Source organism: Myotis nattereri (assembly GCF_964212035.1).
Source record: "Myotis nattereri genome assembly, chromosome: 16".
In the NCBI taxonomy this organism is placed as follows: domain Eukaryota; kingdom Metazoa; phylum Chordata; class Mammalia; order Chiroptera; family Vespertilionidae; genus Myotis; species Myotis nattereri.
In genome coordinates, this window is record NC_138091.1 from 18,339,740 (window position 1) to 18,361,145 (window position 21,406).

At 61.2% G+C, this 21,406-nt stretch overlaps 1 protein-coding gene across 1 annotated transcript in view; it reads right to left on the reverse strand.

The window, feature by feature from the left end:
• ATP2A3 (ATPase sarcoplasmic/endoplasmic reticulum Ca2+ transporting 3) overlaps window positions 1–21,130 on the reverse strand; it is a 35,032-nt gene extending 13,902 nt beyond the window's left edge. The window contains exons 1-14 of the mRNA XM_081110270.1: window positions 20,879–21,130; window positions 11,147–11,164; window positions 10,765–10,847; window positions 9,204–9,308; window positions 8,898–9,036; window positions 8,536–8,616; window positions 8,362–8,447; window positions 5,928–6,392; window positions 4,206–4,294; window positions 4,018–4,120; window positions 2,697–2,828; window positions 2,215–2,340; window positions 968–1,186; window positions 522–857 (exon numbers count right to left, since the gene is read on the reverse strand). Coding sequence (XP_080966396.1) covers window positions 522–857; window positions 968–1,186; window positions 2,215–2,340; window positions 2,697–2,828; window positions 4,018–4,120; window positions 4,206–4,294; window positions 5,928–6,392; window positions 8,362–8,447; window positions 8,536–8,616; window positions 8,898–9,036; window positions 9,204–9,308; window positions 10,765–10,847; window positions 11,147–11,164; window positions 20,879–20,996 — 2,100 coding nt within the window. The 5' untranslated portion in view covers window positions 20,997–21,130. The remainder of the gene's footprint in view (window positions 1–521; window positions 858–967; window positions 1,187–2,214; window positions 2,341–2,696; window positions 2,829–4,017; window positions 4,121–4,205; window positions 4,295–5,927; window positions 6,393–8,361; window positions 8,448–8,535; window positions 8,617–8,897; window positions 9,037–9,203; window positions 9,309–10,764; window positions 10,848–11,146; window positions 11,165–20,878) is intronic.
• Window positions 21,131–21,406: the final 276 nt, after the last annotated feature.

The window sequence follows — 21,406 nt, forward strand, 5'->3', positions numbered from 1 at the left end:
TCGAACAGAAGATGGATGAAGGGTGGACAGATGGCTAGGTATGTGCTAAAGCCATTATAACAAGAGGTGATTTGCAGAATCTAGATCCGTGATGGCGAACCTATGACACGCGTGTCAGAGGTGACACGCGAACTCATTTTTTGGGTTGATTTTTCTTTGTTAAATGGCATTTAAATATGTACAATAAATATCAAAAGTGTAAATCTTTGTTTTACTATGGTTGCAAATATCAAAAAATTTCTCTATGTGACACGGCACCAGAGTTAAGTTGAGGTTTTTCAAAATGCTGACACACCGAGCTCAAAAGGTTCGCCATCACTGGTCTAGATGGTGGCTACAGAAGCTCTCGCTATACAATTATTTCAGTCTGTCTGTGTGTTGGAGAAGTTTTGGTAGCACAATGCTGGAAACAATAAGACTGAAGCAGAGGCGGGGGTTCACGGCTGCTCTTTCCAAGCCTGTGGCCTGTGCCCCCCCCCCCCCACGCGCACCACCTCCCCCGGCCCCGCCTGCGGCCTCACCATGGCGGTGATCTCGTTGAAGGACTGCAGGAACTCCACGATGCGGGACTTGTGTGCGGGCTCCACACGGGCAAAGCAGCGGGCCGTGCGGCAGGCGTGGCGCTGCTGCTCCGGGCTGAGGTCATCGAACTCGCGGCCCGTGTAGGCCTTGCCCACCACGTCCTCCGTGTCCTTGAAGATGCCGAGCCGGCGGCAGATCGCCACAGCCGTGCCTTTGTTGTCCCCCGTGATCATGACCACACGGATGCCTGCCCGGTGGCAGCGTTCGATGCAGGCAGCCACCTCGGGCCGCGGAGGGTCCAGCATGCCCACGCAGCCCACGAAAGTCAGGTCCGTCTGTAGGGAGGGGCAGATGCCAGTGGGGCCCGGGCCCCTCCTCCCCTTGCTGCCCGCCCAGCCGCCTCAGGCAGACGCCCCCCCCTCCCCCCCGGGCCGCCCGCACCCACCTCGTACTGCACAAACTTGCTGCAGTCATCCAGCTGCATGTCTTCCTTCCTCGGGGGCACGTCCCGGGTGGCCAGGGCCAGGCAGCGCAGCGTGTCCGAGCCCGAGCCCCAGTCCCGGATCTTGGCTAGAATCTGCTCCCTGGAGGTGGTGCTCAGGGGGGCGGTGCGGCTCCCCACTCGGACTGAGGAACAGCGTTCGATCACACTCTCCGGAGCCCCCTGCAGCACGGGGAGGGGCAACTCTGTCAGTCAGGACCCGTCTCCTCCCTCCTGACCCACCTGGAAACTGCGGCCCAGGTATGGGGACAGGCCACCCAGGGGGACACGCGGCCAAGCAAGGACCAGAATCCGCTCTCTGAAAGCTCAGAGTGGGAACCGAGTGGCCCCGCTGTGAGAAGACCCCAAGGGAACGGCGGGCCATGGCCCCCCGCGGATGGCGCCCGCCCCCCACCAGCCTGTGCTGAGATGACTGCAGCATTGTGGGGGGAAGGGGGACCCTAATTCCATAGAGGGCTCAGCAGCAGGAGGCAGGCTGGGCGCTGCTGGGGCACCAGCATAGAGTCACACAGAGGGCGCGGTGGGTGTGGCTCTGAGAAGTGGGTCTGGGGGGGCAGGCTCCTCAGACCTCCCCCCCCCCTCGCCTGGGAACCGCCCTGAGCATTCCATCAGGGCCTTCTCCCTTTCCCCGAAGGCAGGGCTGCGTTCTCGAAGCCGCCCAAGCCGCCCACAGAAGCCTTTCATTCCCACAGGGGCTGACGCCGCCACTGCAGGTGAAGTCAGGGCTGCGATGGGCAGAGGTCTGGATGGGATGGGGCGGGTTCCGTCCCTCTCTGGGAAGGAGCACCGAAGAGGGGCACCAACCACCTCCACGCCCCCAGCCAGAGGCACAGGGCTGCCAGCCTAGCCCTGCTATTGAGATGGGGAGCCCGAGCCCCCCAGCAGAGCATGGGTGACCCCAAGGTCGTGTGGCCAGGCAGTGCCTCTCAGCCCAGAGCGGGGACCATGGTGAGGGGCAGGCCTCAGCTCCTGTCCCTGGCTGTCCCTCCACCACGTCCGGGTCCTGCTCCCAGCCCCCCCAGGCAGGCAACCACCCTGGTTCCGGGTCCATTGTTTGACGGTGGGCCTCACACCTCCCTTCGTCTCTCACAGCTGCAGCCTGTGCTCTTCAGAGGACTGGAGACCAGGGACCCCAGGGACCCCAGGGACCCCGCGCATGTGGAAGCCCCAGCCACTCAGGCAGCTCCCACCTTCACAAACATCTTGCTGCCCTGGGCCGCCTGGCCGGGGCGGGTAGGCGTGCAGTACACTGACATAGACTTCCGGTCTCGGGAGAATTCCAGGGTGAACTCCTTCCGCATCAGCTGACGGATGACCTGTGGGGCCCAGGTGGGTCAGGGCGTGAGGGGCAGAGTCAGCGACCCCGCTGCTTCTCGCCAGCCGCTCCGCCCCCTAAAGGGCCTCCTGCTATAGAGGGACAGCGTCCCTCCTCTGCCCCCAGGAGGCGTGTGAGGCCTCCATCTCCCCCTCCAGCCCCAGAAGTGCCGTAAGGTCGCCAATTCCTCGCCATGCTGTGCACTTCCCAGCTCCAAGTTTCTGGCCTCACTCAGTATTTTCCTCGATTTTCTTCCTAGCCAAGGAGTCGGAGGGTCTGAGGTCCTTCCCCCCCAGACTTTGTCCTCCTCTCTCCCTTCCCCAGAGGCCCCAGAAGGCCCAGCCCCCACCCGCTCACCGCGTTGCAGGCGCCAGCTCGCTCCACTCGGGACAGGTCCTGCAGGTTGGTGTCGAACACGTTCATCTTCTCCACCAGGCAAGTCAGGGCTGTCTCTGTGGCCTCTCCCACCTTCTCATACACGCCCTTGGCCTGGAGGGGCCCAGGGTACAGGAGTAAGGGGAAGGGTGGCCCCCAGAGGGCTCCCAGCCTCACCTCCCCACCACTTCCTGCCCCTTGGAGCTCCCTCTGCCAGGTACCTGTAGCCTCCTTTGCATCAGACCTGTGTGCTCTGCCCAGACCAGCTCACCTGGGGTCTGAGTGGAGTCGCACTGATGCTCACCTTCCCTTCCCACCCTCCCTTCTCCGGCACCAGTGGCCTTGCACCCTCCCTCCCTCTGCCTCTCTCTCCTGGCCCTCCTCAGCCTCCTTCCCAATCCCTTCCTCTTCGTAAATCCTGTTCTCCGATGCTGCTCCTTCCCTCCCTCCTCTCCCTGAGGTCTCGTGTGGCCCCTGCTTCCCCCACCCTTCACGTGCTCACGAATGCCAGAGCCCGGCCAGCCAAGACCGCCCCCTGAGCTCTCAGGCCTCCTGTCCAGCTGCTGCCCACTGGACTTTTTTCGCTGGGGACCATCAGGCCACCCCGCCTCTCCCTATAGTTGCCACCTTAGTAACTATAGCTACAGCCACAGCCAGGAAGCTACCCTGACATCCACCTCCTCCTCACCCAGCCAGTTACCAAGTCCCAGGGGCTGGCTCCTTAGTCTCTCTCCGACCCTCCATCTTCCTGAGGCCACAGCCAGCAGCTCCCTGGCCTGGGTGACCACATCGGCCTCCCTGGCTCCAGGCTTGCCCTGCCTGTGCCATCCTCCACACAGAAGCCTGGGTGGCATTTGTAAATGTAAAGCTGACCATGCCACTCCCTTGGTGAAAGCCCTTCGGTGGCTACCGACTGGCCTCAGCCTGGCATTGGGCCTGGCCCGGTGTGGCCTCCTGCCAGCCACCGGGAGGGGCGCTCACGCCTAAACCACTTCAAGCTGTTGTGGTCTGTTTGCCTTTTCTGGGCTGTGCCTTCTGCTTTAAACACCCTCCCTGGCCCTGCAGCCCCTTACATTACAGTCCCCCACAGTCCTAGAGCCCCAGGGCAGGGTTCCAAATCCAGTCGAGAAAGAGGAAGGGGTGGCAGTTGTGGGGGTGTGTGTGTAGGGGTGGCAGTGCTCCTGGGGTGTGGCACTCCAAAATGGCCGGTGCCACCAATCCTGGGAGCTTTGAGACCCTGGGAGAAGGGTCTGTCCTGGGAGCCTGGACACTAGGGAGACCATAAAACGGAGTCGCAGCCCACCTCGTTGTAGTCCAGGGCGGAGTCGTTGCACAGGGCACAGATGGTCGCCAGCTCCACCAGCCCATCGAACTGCCCGCAGCGCACCGGCTGCTCTCCCTGCAGCCTGAGGAGCCAGGCGGTCAGCACCAGGGCCCTGGCCCTGCCCACCAGGAAGCCCCGCCCACCCACGGCCCCTCGCCAGCACTCACACTTGGCCCTCTGGGGTGTAGGTGGTGCCAGAGATGGTGAACTCGTGCAGACGGCATGCGCCAGCTTCCGCCTCGGCTACCACGAACATCTGAGGATGGGGAGCACGGGGGGCCTGCTGAGGTGGGCCTTCACCTCCCTCCGCCCTGGCAGCCAGTCTGAACAAAGCCTGGCCCCAGGTTGGGGTCCTGTGGGTCCCCATTGGAGCCACCGGCCTTCCCTCCCACAGGCTCACAGAGGTGCTGTGCATAGTACAGAGTCCAGGCTGAGGCGGAACCTCTGCTCTGCCCAGGTGTGTAGTTCTGGCTTGTCCCTTTGCTCTGGACCCCTGAGCGTTTATGGCAGAGTCTTCACGTTCTGGGGCCCGCTGGGAGCTTGACAGAGCCCTGAGCTGGGGCAGGAAGCTGGGCCCTGCCGTCCTGCAGTGTGAGCCCCGGCTGAGCGCTGGGCCTGTTTCTCCACCAGTGACTTGGAGAGAAAGTGGGATCAGCGTCCAGCTGCCTCTTCTCTCCCTTCAAGGGGAGGGGTTCCTGGCCTCTAAGGGAGAAAACCCACAGCCTGTTCCAGGGCACAGACCCCTCCTGCCCAAAGGGGTCCACACTCAGTGAGCTCCCGCCCCAAAACCCTGCTGGGTCCCCCAGCCCCTGCCTGTGCCTCTCAGAGATGGGGGCTCTCCCTGCCCTGGGCAGCCCACTCCCTGCCTGCCAGCCAGCTCTGCCAGGGAGACAGATCTTGCTTCCTGGAAACTGCCTCGCCGCACATTCCCACACCCATGGCCAGCCCAGCACCCAGCAGGTGCTCAACAAATGCCCCTTCCCTCCCTCTCCCCTCCCTGCTCCTGGGGCAGCCCTCCAGCCAGCACAGCCCTAAGAAGTCAGGTTTCTCAGCCATCGCCCAGCACGTAAGGCCTCTACGGCTGCCCTGTCCTGTGCTTCTCAGCCAAGGACACTGTTCAATGAAGTCCCACTAGGGATTTTAGCAGGTCAGGGGCTGCCCAGCAGTCAGGCCGCAGGTGCCCCCTCCCCTGCGGCGGCCTCTGATGGGCTTCCATAGGGGTTTGAAGTCTCAGACACACAGCCTGGATTTCCAAGGCCCAGTGGGCAGGTGGTGGGAGCAGAGGTGGGACAGGAGTGCTGGGGGGGTGGGGGGGGGGAGCGGGAAACCTGAGACAGGTGAGAAATCCACAACCTTCACCATCACCGCACCCACCCGTCTGCCCTCTGCACCTGCCACAGTCTCAGCCAGCATCCCTGGAGCATGTGGGCAGCAGGGCCAGGATCTGGGATCGAATTCCAGGGAATGAATAATTCCTGCCCTGGCTCTTCCCAGGACACTGGAGCTGGCGGATCTGATGACAGGCGCTGACCATAGGGAGTCATGGCGGAGCAGGATAGAACCTGGGTCCAGGCCCAGCGTGGCTCAGATGCCTCAAGGCTGTGCTTGACCCTCTCCTGTGTCTTCTATGGCGACCGGGCAGGGCTGACATACCCACACTTCAGATGAGGAAAGTGAGGTTCGCAGGTGGGCAATGACCTGCCTAGTGGTACATGTCCAGCCCGATTCTGCTGCTCCGCCCCACGAAAACCTGACTCTGTTCCCCACCAGGGGGCATCCTACCGGTTCTCTCCTCCACCCCCGGCCACAAAGGAGCCAGGGAGGAGGGGAGCCTGCTGAGCATCACAGAGCAACACCCTTGGGACCCCAAGCTGGCCCGGGGCACTCACCCGACAGACAGACATCTGATTGGTGGTGAGCGTGCCCGTCTTGTCGGAGCAGATGACGGAGGTGCAGCCCAGGGTCTCCACGGAGGGCAGACTCCGCACGATGGCGTTCTTGCGTGCCATGCGCCGTGTGCCCAGCGCCAGGCATGTAGTGATGACAGCCGGGAGGCCCTCGGGGATGGCGGCCACAGCCAGGGCCACGGCAATCTTGAAGTAGTACACAGCACCTCGGAGCCAGGAGCCGCCATGCGCCGGGTCGGCGAAGTGGCCGATGTTGATGACCCACACGGCCACGCAGATGACGGAGATGGCGTGGGACAGCTGTCGCCCAAACTCATCCAGTTTCTGCTGCAGCGGCGTCCGCTCTGGCTCCACGGCCGCCATCTGGCTCCGGATCTTACCCAGCTCCGTGCACAGGCCCGTGGCCACGGCCACACCCACTGCCTTGCCCGAGGCGATGTTGGTGCCCTGGCCAGGGGTGAGGGAAGAGCTGTTTAGCACCAGGGAAAGGGCCCAGGACCCCTGCTCCTTCAGGGCCGGGCTCGTATCCCCCGCGTGGCTCTCTTTCTCCATGTTGCTTAGCACCCCTGGACTCACGCAGCTGTACAGTGTTGAGTTATTGCTGTCATCTCCGTGACAGTGCCAGCTCTACGAAGGCAGGGGCTTGGTTCAGCACCATCTCCCCAGTGCCTACCCTGGGGCCTGGCACAGAGGAAGCTCCAGGCTAACATTTTAAAAACTATGTTTTTATTTATTTCAGAGAGAGGAAGGGAGAGGGAGAGAGAGATAGAAACATCAATGATGAGAGAAAATCATCGATCCCCTGCCTCCTGCACACCCACTACTGGGGATCACTCTGACCGGGAATCGAACCATGGCCTCCTGGGTTATGGGTTGACGCTCAGCTACTGAGCCACACCTCCTGGGTGCCAGGCCAATATTGACAGTATAATCAACAAGCACAACATAGAACCAACCCATCAAAGTAAGATTCATAGACAACAAAGCGGCCAGGAGGAATGTGACTGCCTGTGATCACAGGTAAACCACCCGTAAATATTTACGGACGAATCCGGAAAACTTGACCTTAAGTCCATCCCTTTCCAAGGCCCGAGTCAAATCCTGGGCAGCCAGGACTTTAAGGACCAGTGTAAGGGCCGGCCAGCCTTGAGCTTCCATGTCCTCTTCTGAAAAATGGTCCAACAGAGGCCCAAGGCAGCTGCTCCCGGAGGCTCAGAGCTCAGTACCCCTCAGACGGGTGACTGAGCTGAGGATGGAGGGAGGGGGGTGCTGGTGGCAGCCTCAGCCTCGCTTCTGCCCTGAGCCATGCAGCCCCCGCCCCCCACTCGCAGGCCCTCAGCGGAGGAAATGACCTGCGGCTAGCCAGAGCAACCTCCTTCAAGGCTCCTAGTGACGGCTGCTGATCCCTGAGCGCGCCCTCGGCGTCCCCTCCCACCCCAAGGCCTCCCTGCCTCGAGGCGGGGCGCCGTCCGTCCTCAGGAAGAGCTCTGGGTGAAGATCACCTCCCACTGCTGCTCCCTTCCAGGGAGGCTCTCTAGCCCCTTATAACGTGGTGCCCTGGCCCTGCCCACCGACCTGAGCCATCCTTGTGGCTTCCGTGCTCGGCTGCAGGCTGTTTCCGGGCAGCCTGAGAGCATCACTAGTTAAGTCCCTCTGAGCCCCAGGGGCAGGTCACTCCCAACAGGGTTGAACCCATCAATCTCCCTGAAAAGAGCCAGGGGGGCCTGGCATCGTGATGTGGGGGGTGGGTTTGCTCCGAGGAGAAATGACTACTCCTGCCATCCTCCACCACTTTAGCAACCCTCTTCCTCTAGACCAGTGGTTCTCAGCCTTCCTGATGCCGCGACCCTTTCATACGGTTCCTCATGTTGAGGTGACCCCCAATTTCATTGTGACAAATTGAACATAATGAAAGCATAGTGGTTCATCACAAAAACAGTGTGTAATTATATATGTGTTTTCCGATGGTCTTAGGCAACCCCTGTGAAAGGGTCGTTCGACCACCACAGGGGTCGCGACCCACAGGTTGAGAACCGCTGCTCTAGAACATTCTCCGTTGAATGACTATAGGCAAACTCGACCCCTCTCCAGTTTAAGGCAGGATAAACCTAGCAGGTAAGAGGAAAAGCTCTGGAGTCAGAATGTCTAAATTCACATCCCAGCTCTGCCAGTCACTGGCTGTGTGATCTTGGGCCACTTACTTAACGTCTCTGTGCCTATTTCCTCGCTGGAAAATGCAGATAACCAAGGTGTTGTCTTGTGAAGATTAAATAAACGATACAGGCACAGCTATATGTTTTACTATGAACTTATATGTGTTGTCAATAATCGATGAGGTTCTTCCCTGTAGGGCTTTAACTGATCCATCTAAATGTTATTCTATTATCATTGTCCAGGCAAAGGCCCACGGACTTACAGAAAACAGCATGTTCTTCTTGTCCTGGTTCACGGCTCTGGGATCTGGGATGGCATCTGTGTGCTTGGTCACGGACACGGACTCACCTGGTCATGGAATCGGAAATTAGAAGCCCCGTGTGAAGACACCCCCGGGCCCTGACCCAGCCCCGCTCGGCACCGCCCCCAGCCTCGCCTGTCAGGATGGACTGGTCCACTCGCAGCGTGGTGGACTTGATCTCCACGAGGCGCAGGTCAGCAGGCACTTTGTCTCCCACTGCGGAGGGAGAGAGGCGTGGCTGAGGGTGGCTGTGGGCACCGCCCCCGGCCTCGGGAAGAGCCAGGAGGGCTGCCAGGACCCAAGGCTGGGGCTGGGAGGCAGGATCCCAGCTGTGATCCCTCAGGTGGGCCCTGTCCTCTGGCCTACGGTCTCACCTGTCCAACAGGGTTTGGGCCAAGAGCTTTGGAGAGATCTACATAGACAGCCAGAAAGACGGGGGCACCCAGAGGGATGGGCTCGCCAGCATCACCACGGAAGAGAAGAGGCCCCCAATGTACCCGCCACTTCCACGATGTCTCCGGGGACGATGTCCCGCGCGCGGATCCTCTGCACACCGGTCCGGTCCGAGCGCAGCACCTTGCCCATCTCGGGCTCGTACTCCTTCAGGGCCTCGATGGCACTCTCGGCGTTGCGTTCCTGCAGCACAGGGCGGGCGCGGTCTGCACTCCTGGCCCCAGCAGGCCCCCCTCTTGGAGGGACACCCTTGGGGCTTGGGCTGGAGCTGGAAGCAGAAGGGCCTGCAGGACTCCAGCACCAGGGAGAGGTCGCACCCAGCAGCCCAGCCCCACCCTCATGTCTCCCACCTGCCACACGCCCACGACTGCATTGGCCACAAGGATCAGCACGATGACCAGGGGCTCCACGAAGGCCGTCATGGTCTCCTCGCCCTCCTCGAACCAGGCCAGGACCTGCCGGGGTCAAAGCTGGTGAACTGGGGCTCAGCTGTGGGCCAGGGTCTGCTGGCCACTTCCTTTGTGTCCCGGGTCTCCTGTGTGCTCCCCTGCTTTGGGGAAAGATGCCCCTGGGGGCGTGGAGAGGGCTGCTCTGAGGCCGTGGCGGACACGCAGCCTCTGTGGGTAGCGACCACCACATCCCAGTCCCACCCGCCAGCTCTCAGGGGCGTGGGCCAGTCGCACAGCTGGCAGCTGCAGGTCTCGCTGTCTGCCTAGCTGAGGTTTTCCAAGTGTGGGGGCCACACCCCCACAAGCAGCAGCACCACCTGGGAACCTGTTAAAATGCGATTCTCGGGGTCCATCCCAACCCTACGGAGTCAGCAGCTCCGCAGTCTGTTTTAACAAGCCCAGCTGGTCCTGCTTCAGGCTCCCGCCCAGAGGCCGGTGGCCAGACCCACAGGATTGCAGCCAGAGCCCGGGCCTGAAGCAGGAGACCCGGTTCCAGTCTCATTCCCACCGCTCGGCCTAACTGGAAGCTTGCCACTCCCCTCCACTGCCTCAGTGTGTCCGTCCGTACCAGCACCCTTTCGGCTCAGCCATTTTCGGGTAGACTTTTTTCTCTGTAAGAGTCCTCCGTTTCCACAGGGACAGGGAGCGGCCAGGAGGGCTAGACACAGCTGGCTAGAGGGGAAGGGTCAGTCCCCCCAGGGCCCTGCTGCCCCTCCGCTCCAAGTCCCCAAGACCAGGTCTCCGCCCAGGCCCTGCTGGGCGCTGGATGGGAGCAGGAATCCCGTCTACCCTCAGGGCAGCCATGTGCTTGCATCACCCATGGGTCTCTGCTGCTCAGTCCCCAGTGACAACCACTGCCCCCCTCCCCACTCCATCCTGACCCCATGGCCCTGCGGGTCCAGGAGGGGTCCGGGCAGCGGGAAGGGGCGAGAGCAAAGGGATGCAGCAGCCCCGGGAGGTGGCAAGAGGTTACGGCCTCAAGTCTTCTGAGGGGCACAGGGAGCCACAGAAGGGGCCCTCAACCAAGGTGACTTCGTTTCCTGGGGACATTAGGCAACCTCTGGAGACTTGCTTGTCACAATAGGGGGTGCCACTGGATCTGGTGGGTGGAGGCCAGGGGCGCTGCTAAATACTCTACGGTGCGTAAGACAGCCCCCCAACAAAGATCAGCTGATCCAAATGTCAGTAGTGCTGAGGCTGAGAAACCCTGAGCTAAAATGGGAAGGGGCCGGGGCAGACGCTGGCAGCCAGGGCGGGACAGATGGGAGTGGGGTCCAGCGGGGGCTGCAAGGGTTCACAGGGGAAGCTGACCTCTGAGCAGGGCAGGGTGGGCAGGGGCCCAAGGATGCCAATAGCGGGGAGGACAGCCCTGTGTTCAGAGCCTGGGGCTTTGAGCACTGGCCCGGCCTGGCTCCCCGCCTCCCACCGGCTGCCTGATGCTGTGGGACGGGGCCCCACTTACAAAGGAGACCAGGGCGGCCAGCAGCAGGATGCGCACCAGAAGGTCCTCGAACTGCTCCAGCACCAGCTCCCACAGGGACTTCCCTGGGAACAGGAGCACGGTGTGAGGCCCGGGCCCCTGACCAGCTGGCCTGCCCCCATTCAGAGCTGGGACAGCCTCGGAGACCACCTGGCTACCACCCCCCCAACCCCCCAACCCCCGCACCACCACCACCACCACCACCATTCAGAGGGAGAGCCCAAGGCCTGGAGAGGCACAGGTGGGCGATGCTCGGGGGCTCGGCAGGGCCTCACTCTGTCCAGGAGGGGAGGACACACGTGACCATGAATGGCCCAAGGATGTCACCCAGTGGCCTTGCAGTCCGCCCTGGCACAAGCCTCACCTTCCTCGGTCGGGAGCTCTGTGGGATCGGCAGCCGTGGGAGCCATGCGGAGACAAGAGACGATTGGGTTATGCAGTAGGCCCCTCCCTCTGTGCCCCCACGATAGTTTAGACATGCCCACTGCTCTCTGGAGTCACAGAATGGACTCCACGCCCTCCCCCTCCCCCACCCCCGCTACACACTCCCCCCCCACTCTGGCTGAGGATGGTCTGGTGTGGCCTGGCTCCCCCAGGACAAGACCAGGCCAGGGGAGTCCCTCCAGAGCCTCCAGGCTAGCCCTTCCCCCAGGGACCCCCAGGTCACAGCAAGTCAGCAGCTGCCCTGTGCAGCTCCTTCTCCATGGCTGCCCAGTCCTGATCAATGTCCCCCACTCCGACCCCTTGAATTTTGAACATGGGCTTGGGTTGCCTCTGACGCACCTGCTGCACCAGGACGAAGTCTCAGGCCCACACCCCCCAGGGCTCCCCCTGGACACAGCCACAGCAGCCAGCAGCCAGGCAGGGGGGACCCCTGCACGCTCAGCTCCCGGAGGCCCAGCTGACCTAAGCCCCACCTCCCCCCCCCGTACCCCCCCCCCCCCCGCAGCTCCTCCGGGGACAGGCTCGGCCAGCAGCACTGGCATCACTCGGGAGCTGGGTCAGATTCTGAGGCCCCACCCCATGCTGGCTCCCCCCCCTCCTCCCCTCCTCCTCCTCCTCCTCCTCCTCTTCCTCGAACCAGTCTTCACATTGTCCACCTGTTTTGGGCTGCCAATCATTTTCCCCGTGGGAACCCTCTCGCAGACCACCTGTTTGGAAGATCTGGGGCCTGCACCTGGCAGCCAAACCGTAAAGAGTATCAGGCAGCCCGTTATGGTTTGGCTGCAGGAATCCAGGAGGGAAACATATAACCTAAAAATACACTTTCTAGCATTTTCGCCAAAGTCCTATTTTAGGCAGCGGCTGACATTTTCCGTGGAAAATGTAATCTCCAGTGTCCTGCGTTGAGATTAAAATCAAACAGACGTGTTCCTCCTGATCTATTTAGCTGAAGTGAACAGGAAAGGCGGGGGGGAGGGCCAGGCCTGGTTTCTGGGCCAATTCCCTAATGGAGGAGGGTCCTTGAGCGGTCGCCTCAGCCATGCCCACCTCGGCCGGAGCAGCGCTAGCCTCGGGGCACACGTCAGCCTGCCTCTGCTGTGCTCTGCCCGGGAGACCCCTCACCCCCACCTCCGCGGGCATCTTCAGGGTCCCTGGCCGAAGGGAGCTTACCTGGAAGTCCCGCCTGAACCCCTCCCGCTGCCTCCCTTACCCTCCGTTAGGCACACAGCACCTAGGCCACCATTCTTCTCAGCGCATTCTTTTTTCTGGGCAGGAGCAAGGCCTGGGGCTGGGAAGCTAGTTCCCCTCAAGCCACCCTCTCCCTGCCTCGCGAGTTCTTTCTCTACCCTTCCACGCGGCCCCCCCTTCTGTTCTCTGACCCCCAAGCTGACCCAGGACCCACTCTTTGGTGGTCATTATGCTGTCCCCCAAGTACAGCAGGTCCCCAACTAACATTTCGTTCAGTGTCGCTTCGTTACAATGTTGATGAGATGCTGCAGGAACTTAACCAGTTTCTATCAATGAGCCTATCATAAAATGGGGTTTGTTATACATCGTTTTGCAACACTTTCAAGAACCTATATCGTTAGGTGAGAACTTAGAGTACTTTTGATTCTCCCACCTTGGAGGCACTTCCCAACCTCCATGGGACTTGTGAAAAGAAGGACCTGGGTTAGTTCCAGGCCGTCGCACTGGACTGCGGTCCAAGAACTTGTCTGAGACGGAGTGTCCTGCAGCTGCACTGTCCGGCACCGCAGCCGCCAGCCACAGGCAGCTCTGAGCACCGGGAAGGTGGCGAGCCGCGAGCGTGACTGCGGAGCTAACTTGTAAATCTTACTTAATTATCATTCATTTGCATTTCAATAGCCACACTCGGCCAGTGGTTGCCTATTGGACGGCACAGGTCAGGAGCTCTTTGTCCCTCCGCTGCAGAGACCAGCAATCTGCAAGAGGTGTCTGGTCTGTGCACCTGAGTCATGGGTGCAGGAGACAGAGCCCCAGATGACCTGCCATTGACATACACATATTCAGAGTGGGCGAGACGGGACCCCTGTTGTTTGAAGCCATTGAGATTTGGGGGTCGTTACAGCAGTATAGTCTAGCTCAGTGATGGCGAACCTTTTGAGCTCGGCGTGTCAGCATTTTGAAAAACCCTAACTTAACTCTGGTGCCGTGTCACACAGAGAAATTTTTTGATATTTGCAACCATAGTAAAACAAAGACGTATATTTTTGATATTTACTTTATATATTTAAATGCCATTTAACAAAGAAAAATCAACCAAAAACATGAGTTCGCGTGTCACCTCTGACACGCGTGTCATAGGTTCGCCATCACTGGTCTAGTTGGTCCTGACTGATACCCGCTTCTCCCCAAACCTGGCTTCTACCACAAGGCTCCCCCCGGCCCCCCACTCACTGTCTCTGGGGGAGGCTCAGCCAGCCACGCGATCACAGCAGACAACCTGCCCAACCTGCACATGCGCACACATGTGCTTCTGTCCTGCCTGAGCAGCTGGCTCCTGGGGGGCTCTGAGCCTCATTTGGAAGACAGGGGTCCACCCCACCCTGAAGGGCTGCTGTGAAGATAATCGTTAATGCTAATAAGAACCCCATCTACTGGGCACCTACTATGTACCAAGCAGCGCGCCAGGTGCTTTACCTCCTTCATCTCCAAAGGTAAATGGGAGGGCACTGTGGGGACACTCGCGATAAATTCCCGCGGAATTATTAGTGCTGAGTGCGCCAGACGCCCTGCTGGCGCCTCACGTGCATTACTCTCCGGTGACTCTCAACCAACCTGAGAAGGAGCGTTCCATTATTATTCCCATTTTACAGAGTAGACAACTGGAGCCCAGAGCGGCTGGGCAACTAGTTTATGGTCACACAGCGGGAAGTGGGCGTGGCAAGAATGGTTTTGAGCTCAGGTAGTCTAGTTCTCAACCCTCTGCTCAACCCTCTCGACCTCCTGCACTAACTCCTAGGCTGTCCTGCCTTCCCGGTCCCTCTGCCCCTCCGAGCCAAGGTCACCTGAAAAATCTTGGTGTCTCATGTCCTGCCTGTTGAGCTGGATGGCTCTCCTTCTATCAACTGGCTCATCCCTCTACTGTGGCTCCAGAGCCACCAGCCAAAACCATCCGTGCCCACAGGCTCTGCTCTCCTCACAGGGGTTGTTGGGGGTTACTAGGTTCTGCCAGCTCAGGCCTGGTCTGCTTCAAACTCCAATCATGCCAAAACCCTAGACCAGTGGTTCTCAACCTGTGGGTCGCGACCCCTATGGCAGTCGAACGACCCTTTCACAGGGGTCGCCTAAGACCATCCTGCATATCAGATATTTACATTATGATTCATAACAGTAGCAACATTACAGTTATGAAGTAGCAACGAAAATAATTTTATGGTTGGGTCACATGAGGAACTGTATTTAAAGGGCCAGAAGGTTGAGAACCATTGGTCTAGACCAGGCATGGGCAAACTACGGCCCGCGGGCCGGATCCGGCCCGTTTGAAATGAATAAAACTATTCAAAAAAAAGACCGTACCCTTTTATGTAATGATGTTTACTTTGAATTTATATTAGTTCACACAAACACTCCATCCATGCTTTTGTTCCGGCCCTCCGGTCCAGTTTAAGAACCCATTGTGGCCCTCAAGTAAAAAAGTTTGCCCACCCCTGGTCTAGACGACCAATTCTCCTGTCACGTGACCGAGCCCAGGGGCTATGGAGCGCCCTCCAGCCGCTCCCCGGGCATCCCTGCACGATGCTGGCTCCCCTTTGCTATCAGACCCGGCTGCACATAGTGGGGGAGGGCTAAACCAGTTCCCCCTGAAACGGTGGCATTGGGCTCTCAGCAGTGCCAGATGCCCACTTGTTAAATGAGAATGCCCCACCCTGCCCACCCCGAGGCGCCATCCGCCAGGCTGCACAGGAGGAGTGCTCCCTCCAGGGCCCGCTGGGCGTGCCCGGGAGCAGGCAGCCCCACTGCTCTTCTGGAGGACCTTTGGATCTCCCACTAAGGGCCTCTCCCAGCCCACCTCTGCTCGGCCCATTGCCCACAGATGCCTGATGTGGGGCTGGGCTGCCCGAGGCGGGCTGGGTGTGAAGGGGGTGTTGGGAGTTAGCCTGTGGGTCCTGGGGGGCAAAAGAGAATGTGATCAGAGAAACTTCAGGGTTAGAGCAAGGAGTCTGGACCAGAGGACTTGACTTCAAATCCTATTCTATCTCTTGGTAGCGCTGTGACCCCTTCTGGGCCTCAGTTTCACCATCTGCAAAATGGGGGTGATCACAGTCACTGTGTCATAGGGGTGGTGTGAAGATTAAATGGCATGCTATGCATAAACACTTAGAATACGCACTGCACACAGTACATGCTCAAGAAACATTAGCCATGATAGTTATTAGAATGTAGGCTCCGTGACAGAACTTTGTCAAGTGCCATGTCCCTAGCACCTGGGAAAACGCGTCGGTGCTCCATAAACATCTATAATGAATGAACGACCCTGTCTCCACTGTGATCTCCAGTGGCTCTCGCTGGCCTGCAGAATAAAGACCACCCTTAGCATGTCTTCAAGGCCTTCCCAGATCTGCCCGGCTGCCCTTCCAGAATCTTAGACATCTGCCAGCAAGCGAGGTGACTCGGGGTTGCCACCACCTCCCCTGGTGTCGCCCCTCCAAGGTTTTGCTGGGGCCATTCCTTCTGTGCAGGACGCCCTTCCCCATCTCCTCATCTGAACCCCAGCCTCCCAGGAAGGCTTCTCCCAGGGGAGAAGTCCCCTCCGGATCACCGTGCTCTGGCCAGTCATCGGTGTGGGGCCGCCCCACCTGGCCGAGCACCTTCAGGGCAGCGGGCGCTGAGTCACCCCTGGGCCCACACAGCTTTGCAGGGCTGTTTACTCAGTTGCCCACAGCCCAGAGCCCGGGAGAAGGTGGTACAGGGCCAGGGCTGCCCCCAGGGCCCAAGCACCACCTGCTCCCCTCACTCCCCCCTCTGGACTCCTTCCTTCTCACAACATTGGAAACTGGTATTTCAGCTTCTAAATGTCAGTTCCAGCCGGGAGAGGCAAGTGCTCACCAAGGTCTTCCTCAAAGGTAAATTTACAGAGCAATTAAATTGTCACTTGCAGAATAAAGGAGAGGCCTTACCTGGGCAGCCCCGCCCAGCCCACCTGGCCCTGCCTGGTCTCCAGGGCCCACCTAGAGTGGGCGGCCTGGCCCTGCGCTGCAGGGGGCCTTGGAAGTGAGTCCTGCTCTCCAGGGCCCACGCCCGCCTGCCTGGCTGATCTGGCGCTAAAGTACCCGGAGAAGGCTTTGCTCAGCGTCCGTGCGCCAGCTGTGCTGCGGGCAGACCTGGCCCCGCCTCAGGAAGCTCCTGGTGCAGGGGGATGGGGAGTTCTGAGGGGACCGGCCTGAGGCCGTCCTGGGAGGGGGCACTAAGTTTGCCCAATAAGGGTGTGGAAACCAGAGTGAAGCCTGAAAGGCTTGGAGCTTCTAACTCCCTGCAGAGCCACGCCCCTCAGATCCTGAAGGGGTCTCAGGGCCCATCTCTGCTCTGCCTCAGACACGGAGGCCAAGGAGGGCAGGTCTGCCTGAGGCTGGCACCTCGGATCTCTCTCCCTCCTCCTTCCTGCCTGCCCCAGTCCTCCTGACCTGGTTTCTGTGGGTTTCCGAAAAATTCCAGCGGCCACCTGGGGCCCGAGCTAAGGGCAGGAGATAAGGCCACAGCTGACACTGCTGGCAGGAATCTAACTGCGAGCCAGCCCTTCCACCTGCCAGCCCTGCGGCCGGCACACCCACCACACAGATGGCTGCCTGAGAGCCAGGAAGCTAGCTCCCCTAAAAAGATACCAACCCTGGGGCTCCCAGGATTCCTCCCCACTCCCACGTCACCAGGCTTTCCAGGGACCTTGGGTGTTGGCCCACTTAACAGGATGCCCGACCTTGGCTGCTGCCTCCTGCCTTGGCTCACGTCCAGAAAGGTGACGGCCAGCCGGTTCATGACATAAGGAAATCGGATGGCTCCTAAGCCTCTGAAAAAATGCCCAGGCGAACTCGGAAGCAGAGAGATGCAAACTGGAACCACCAGAGGACACTTTTCTCAGCAGGTTGGCGCAGACGAAAGCGGCCAATAGCACACTGCTGTGGTGAGGCGGCAACCGGCAGGTCAGCCGGTGCGACTTTATGGAGAACGATTTAGCAACGACCGTCAGGCGTTCACTACACGCGCCTTTTGACCCAGCAATTCCACTTCTAGGAATTCATCCTTCGGTGATATTCGCAAGAGTGAAGTGACATGGGGTCGCGGACATGCCTTGTAACTGGCGTGATGGCAGAGGCTGCGAACAAGCCTAGTGCCCAGCAAAGGCCAGAGAAGAAACGCCGGGTCGGCCGCAGGATAAAGCCACGGGGAGCCCAAGGAAGCTCCACAGGGCACCACGGCCGAGGCCTGTCCCGGGGGAAGCAGGGGCCAAGCAGCCTGAGCAATCCGCTCCTCGGTGTAAAACGATGATGGATCACAGGTCTAGGCCTGCACATGCGCACAATGTCTGGGGGAGGAGACCCAAGGCCCGGGACGTTGGGAGTTCATGTTTGGGGACAGGGCTGGGAGGCATGACTGTGTATCCTTTTTGCCCTCTGAACGTTGTCCCTCGTGCACATTTTAATTTTTGTTCAGAAAATAAACTTAAAGGATGTAGAAAACCCTTCCCCTGAGGGAGCTGAGTCCTGGGCACCTCTGGGACCTGCCGAGAAAGGCAGTGGGCAAGGAGCCTGCTGCTCACTGCCTGGCCTGGCCTCAGAGGACACCCCGCTGGGCTGCGGTTGGGACAGGCGGTGTTTTGTGTGTATGGGGGACTCCTTGGCTGGTTTCCTCGCTGAGGGCACAGCTGAGGCCCCTCCCCCCGCTCTGAGGTGAAAGGGCGGGATCCCGTCCCTGCCTCCCCGTCCCTGCCTCCCCGCTGGCAGAATTTGCAAACTTCAGGACTTAAGCAAATGACTTCCTTGTGGTTACCAGCGCTAACGACCTTGCAGGTGCATAGATTCCTGGGGTTGAGGGGACGCTAGTCCCTGGGGTGTTCCCCTCCACCAGCGGGGGCCAGCCCACCCCACCATCCAGTTTCTGGCCCAAAGCCAGGCCCGCCTTTTCTGCTACAAGGAGGGATGGTTTGGTGTAACGAACACTCACAAACAATGCTGTGACACGGAGCCTCTTGTAGCCTCACTTAGCATGAAGAAACTGAGGCACAGAGAGGCAGGGTCTTATCCAGGGTCACACAGCTATGAAGGGGCAGAGCTAGGGTCCACGCCCCTGTCAGTCCCCTTCAGAGGCTGTGCCGGGAGCAACCACAGGACACCCCGGCCCCCCCCCCCCCTCAGGCAGGAGCTGGGCAGGGAAAGCAGGAGGCGGGAAGGGGCAGCTGGCTCTCCTCTCCTCACCTGACCACGTCCAGAGCCCTGAGGCCTCCTGAGGAAAAGCCATCAGAAGAGCCCTCTGGGACTCAGAGGGGCTGGGGGCCGAGCTGGAATAGCTCCTGCCTAGCTGACCCCAACGCCTAGCACAGGCACCCACACCAGGTCCCAGAGCCTGTAGAAACTATGAGCCCCTTGTACAGACAGGGAAAGTGAGGCACGGACGGGGATAGGCACCCCGTCCCAGCTCTGCCACTTGCTCTGTGACCTTGGGCAAGTGGACTAAGCTCCTGGTGCCTCAGCTGTCTCCTCTAACATGCGGGTGACAACAGCGGTTCTCAGAAGAAATGAGAGATGAAAGTCCTGAGAACAGTGCCTGGCACATAGTAAGTGCTCACTTAGCTTTCATTATCACTACAGTCAAAGCACAGAGGACTCAGGGGAGCCATCAATGGCCCCCCCCAAATTTTCCTAATGCACACCCCCCGCTCCTAGTGCACACCCCCCTCTGCGGACCCACACAGAACACCACCGTCCATGTCCATCACCTCACACACCCGCTCAGTGGCCAGGGCACCTCGCCCAGGCAAAGGAGCATGGCGAGAACTAGGGTCTCCCTCCTTCTCCATCAGCCCCTTTTGCTGGACCAACAAAGACATGGGGTCAGAGAGGAGAGGGGTAGGGGCCAGGGTCCTACAGGGCAGCATCTGTGTGACTGGAGGCAGAACCAGGGGCTGGGCCTCCAGTTTCCCCTGGGAGCCGGGACTCGCACGCGGGAGGCCACAGCAGCACAGAAGAGGCTGTGGACCCCGGACCTGCTGCCCCGCCCCGGCCCCACCTCCACCTCCACGGCGACCCCATCTCCACCCCAGGATCAGGGAACAGGCCCTGCCGCCCCCCCCCCCCCCCCTCCTGCAGCAGCGACACCCTCCCTGCCAAGTCACTAATGGGGGCATTAAATAATATTTATCTCCCCAGTTCCTCCCACAGCACAACTAAATATAGCAACTAATTTTTTTGAAAAAGGATTTCTGCTCCAGAAAGATAATATTTATATAAGAGGTGGTTTTTCTAAACCAATACAAAACCCCAAGCTCCCTTTCTGACAGCTCTTCTTAATCTTGAGCCAGTTGGGAGCAGTGAGGCACTCGGGCCAGGGCGCCTTCCCCTCTGGCTGCCTGGGGACCCCGGGAGGGCGAGGGGAACCCCGGGAGGGCGAGGCCCCAAGCCCTGAGGGACTCAAGCTCAAGCTGTGCTTTGGGGACGGGGTGGGAGGGGGGGCATGTCCGTGTGCGCCTCTAAGTCTGCGGCGAAGGTGTGCACAGCCCTGCCTTGGCCGGCACTTGGGGAGGGGCCTCGCACCTGCCGCCTCTCCCCAAAGCCTCCGAGCGCTGGCGGGGCGCGTCCGCGCAGCCCCTGGCACTCGCTGTGCCTGTGGGTGAATGGAGAACCCCACATTCCTTTGAAGAAATGATACCTCTCCCCCCCAGGCAGCAACAGCGAGAAGGCCCCCTCCCTGCCCAGAAGTGGGCAGCACCGCTCTGGGTCACCCAGCGGTAAAGGGCTCCCCAGGCAGCTCCCTGAGTGAGGATTTGAATCTGCCACCCTCAGGGGGTGGGTCTCGCCCCGGCAGTTCAAAGCCCCCACCGACTCCCGCCAGCCACATCCGCCTGGGGCTGCGGAAAGAGGAAGGCCTGGGGGTGGGGGTGGGGGTGGGGGTGGGGGCGCCCGGCTGCCAGCTGACATGCTGCACCTCCGGGCACGCTATTGAGCCCCCGGAGGAGACCTGGGGCCTCAGTGCCGCGGGCCCCCCGCCAGCGGTCGGGGTGCGCACCTGCACCGTGCGGGGGGGATGCCCGCCGCGCGGACCCGTCGCTGACCGCGGCGGGGTGGGCTCCGGCTGCAGGGGTGCATGGGGCTGGGGGGAGGGAGGGGGAGTCTGAAGGGCTGCGCAGGTCCCTGGGGCTGCAGGGAAGGGACGCGGAGGGGGAGCCTGGCGTCCCGTCTCCAGACCCGAACCCGCCCACCCCATCGCCCGCGGCGAAGGTGGCCGCGCAGTCTCGCCGGGCGCCCCAAGAACATCTGCAGAGGCTTCCGGAGCCCTCGCTTCCTGCCCGCCCGCGGGGGCCGCGAGCTGGGGGGGGGGCGGGGGGGTTAGGGTGGGGGCCCCCCGCGGCCGCGCGGAGCTGGGGAAACCTGGGGCTGCGGCGCGGCTCCCCGGCCCCCCGGCCCCGCCGCCCCGCGCTCACCGTTGGGGCCGTAGCGCTCGCGCGCGCTGGTCACCTGCGCCGGGCTCAGGCCGCCCTCGGCCGTCACCGCGAAGTGGCGCAGCACGTCGGCGGCCGGGAGCAGGTGCGCCGCCTCCATGCCGCCCGCCCGGCCGTCTGCGCCGTCCGCACCGTCGAGGCCGCCCGTGTGCGCGGCTACTGCGCGGAGCACAGGGCGCCGGGGCGCAGGCGGGCGCCGCCAAAGGCCATGTCCGCGCTGGGACCTTCCCCGACGGCAGTGACAGCGGCCGCCCAGGCCCGCGCCAGGATGCTGCGCCCCGGGCTCCCTCCCCGGGGCGGGGCGGCGCGGGGCCCGCCCCCGCACTGACACCCCTTCCGGCCGCCCTCGGAGCCCGCCGCCCCGCCCCCGCAGCGCCCCGGGGCGCAGAGGCTGGCCACCCGCCCATTTTGCAGAAGAGGGAACTGAGGCCGCCGGAGGGGAGCGCCCCGAGCGGAAGCCAAGGGTCCGTGGCCCGGGTGACCCTGGCCGGGGTCGCAGAGCTCAGGGCG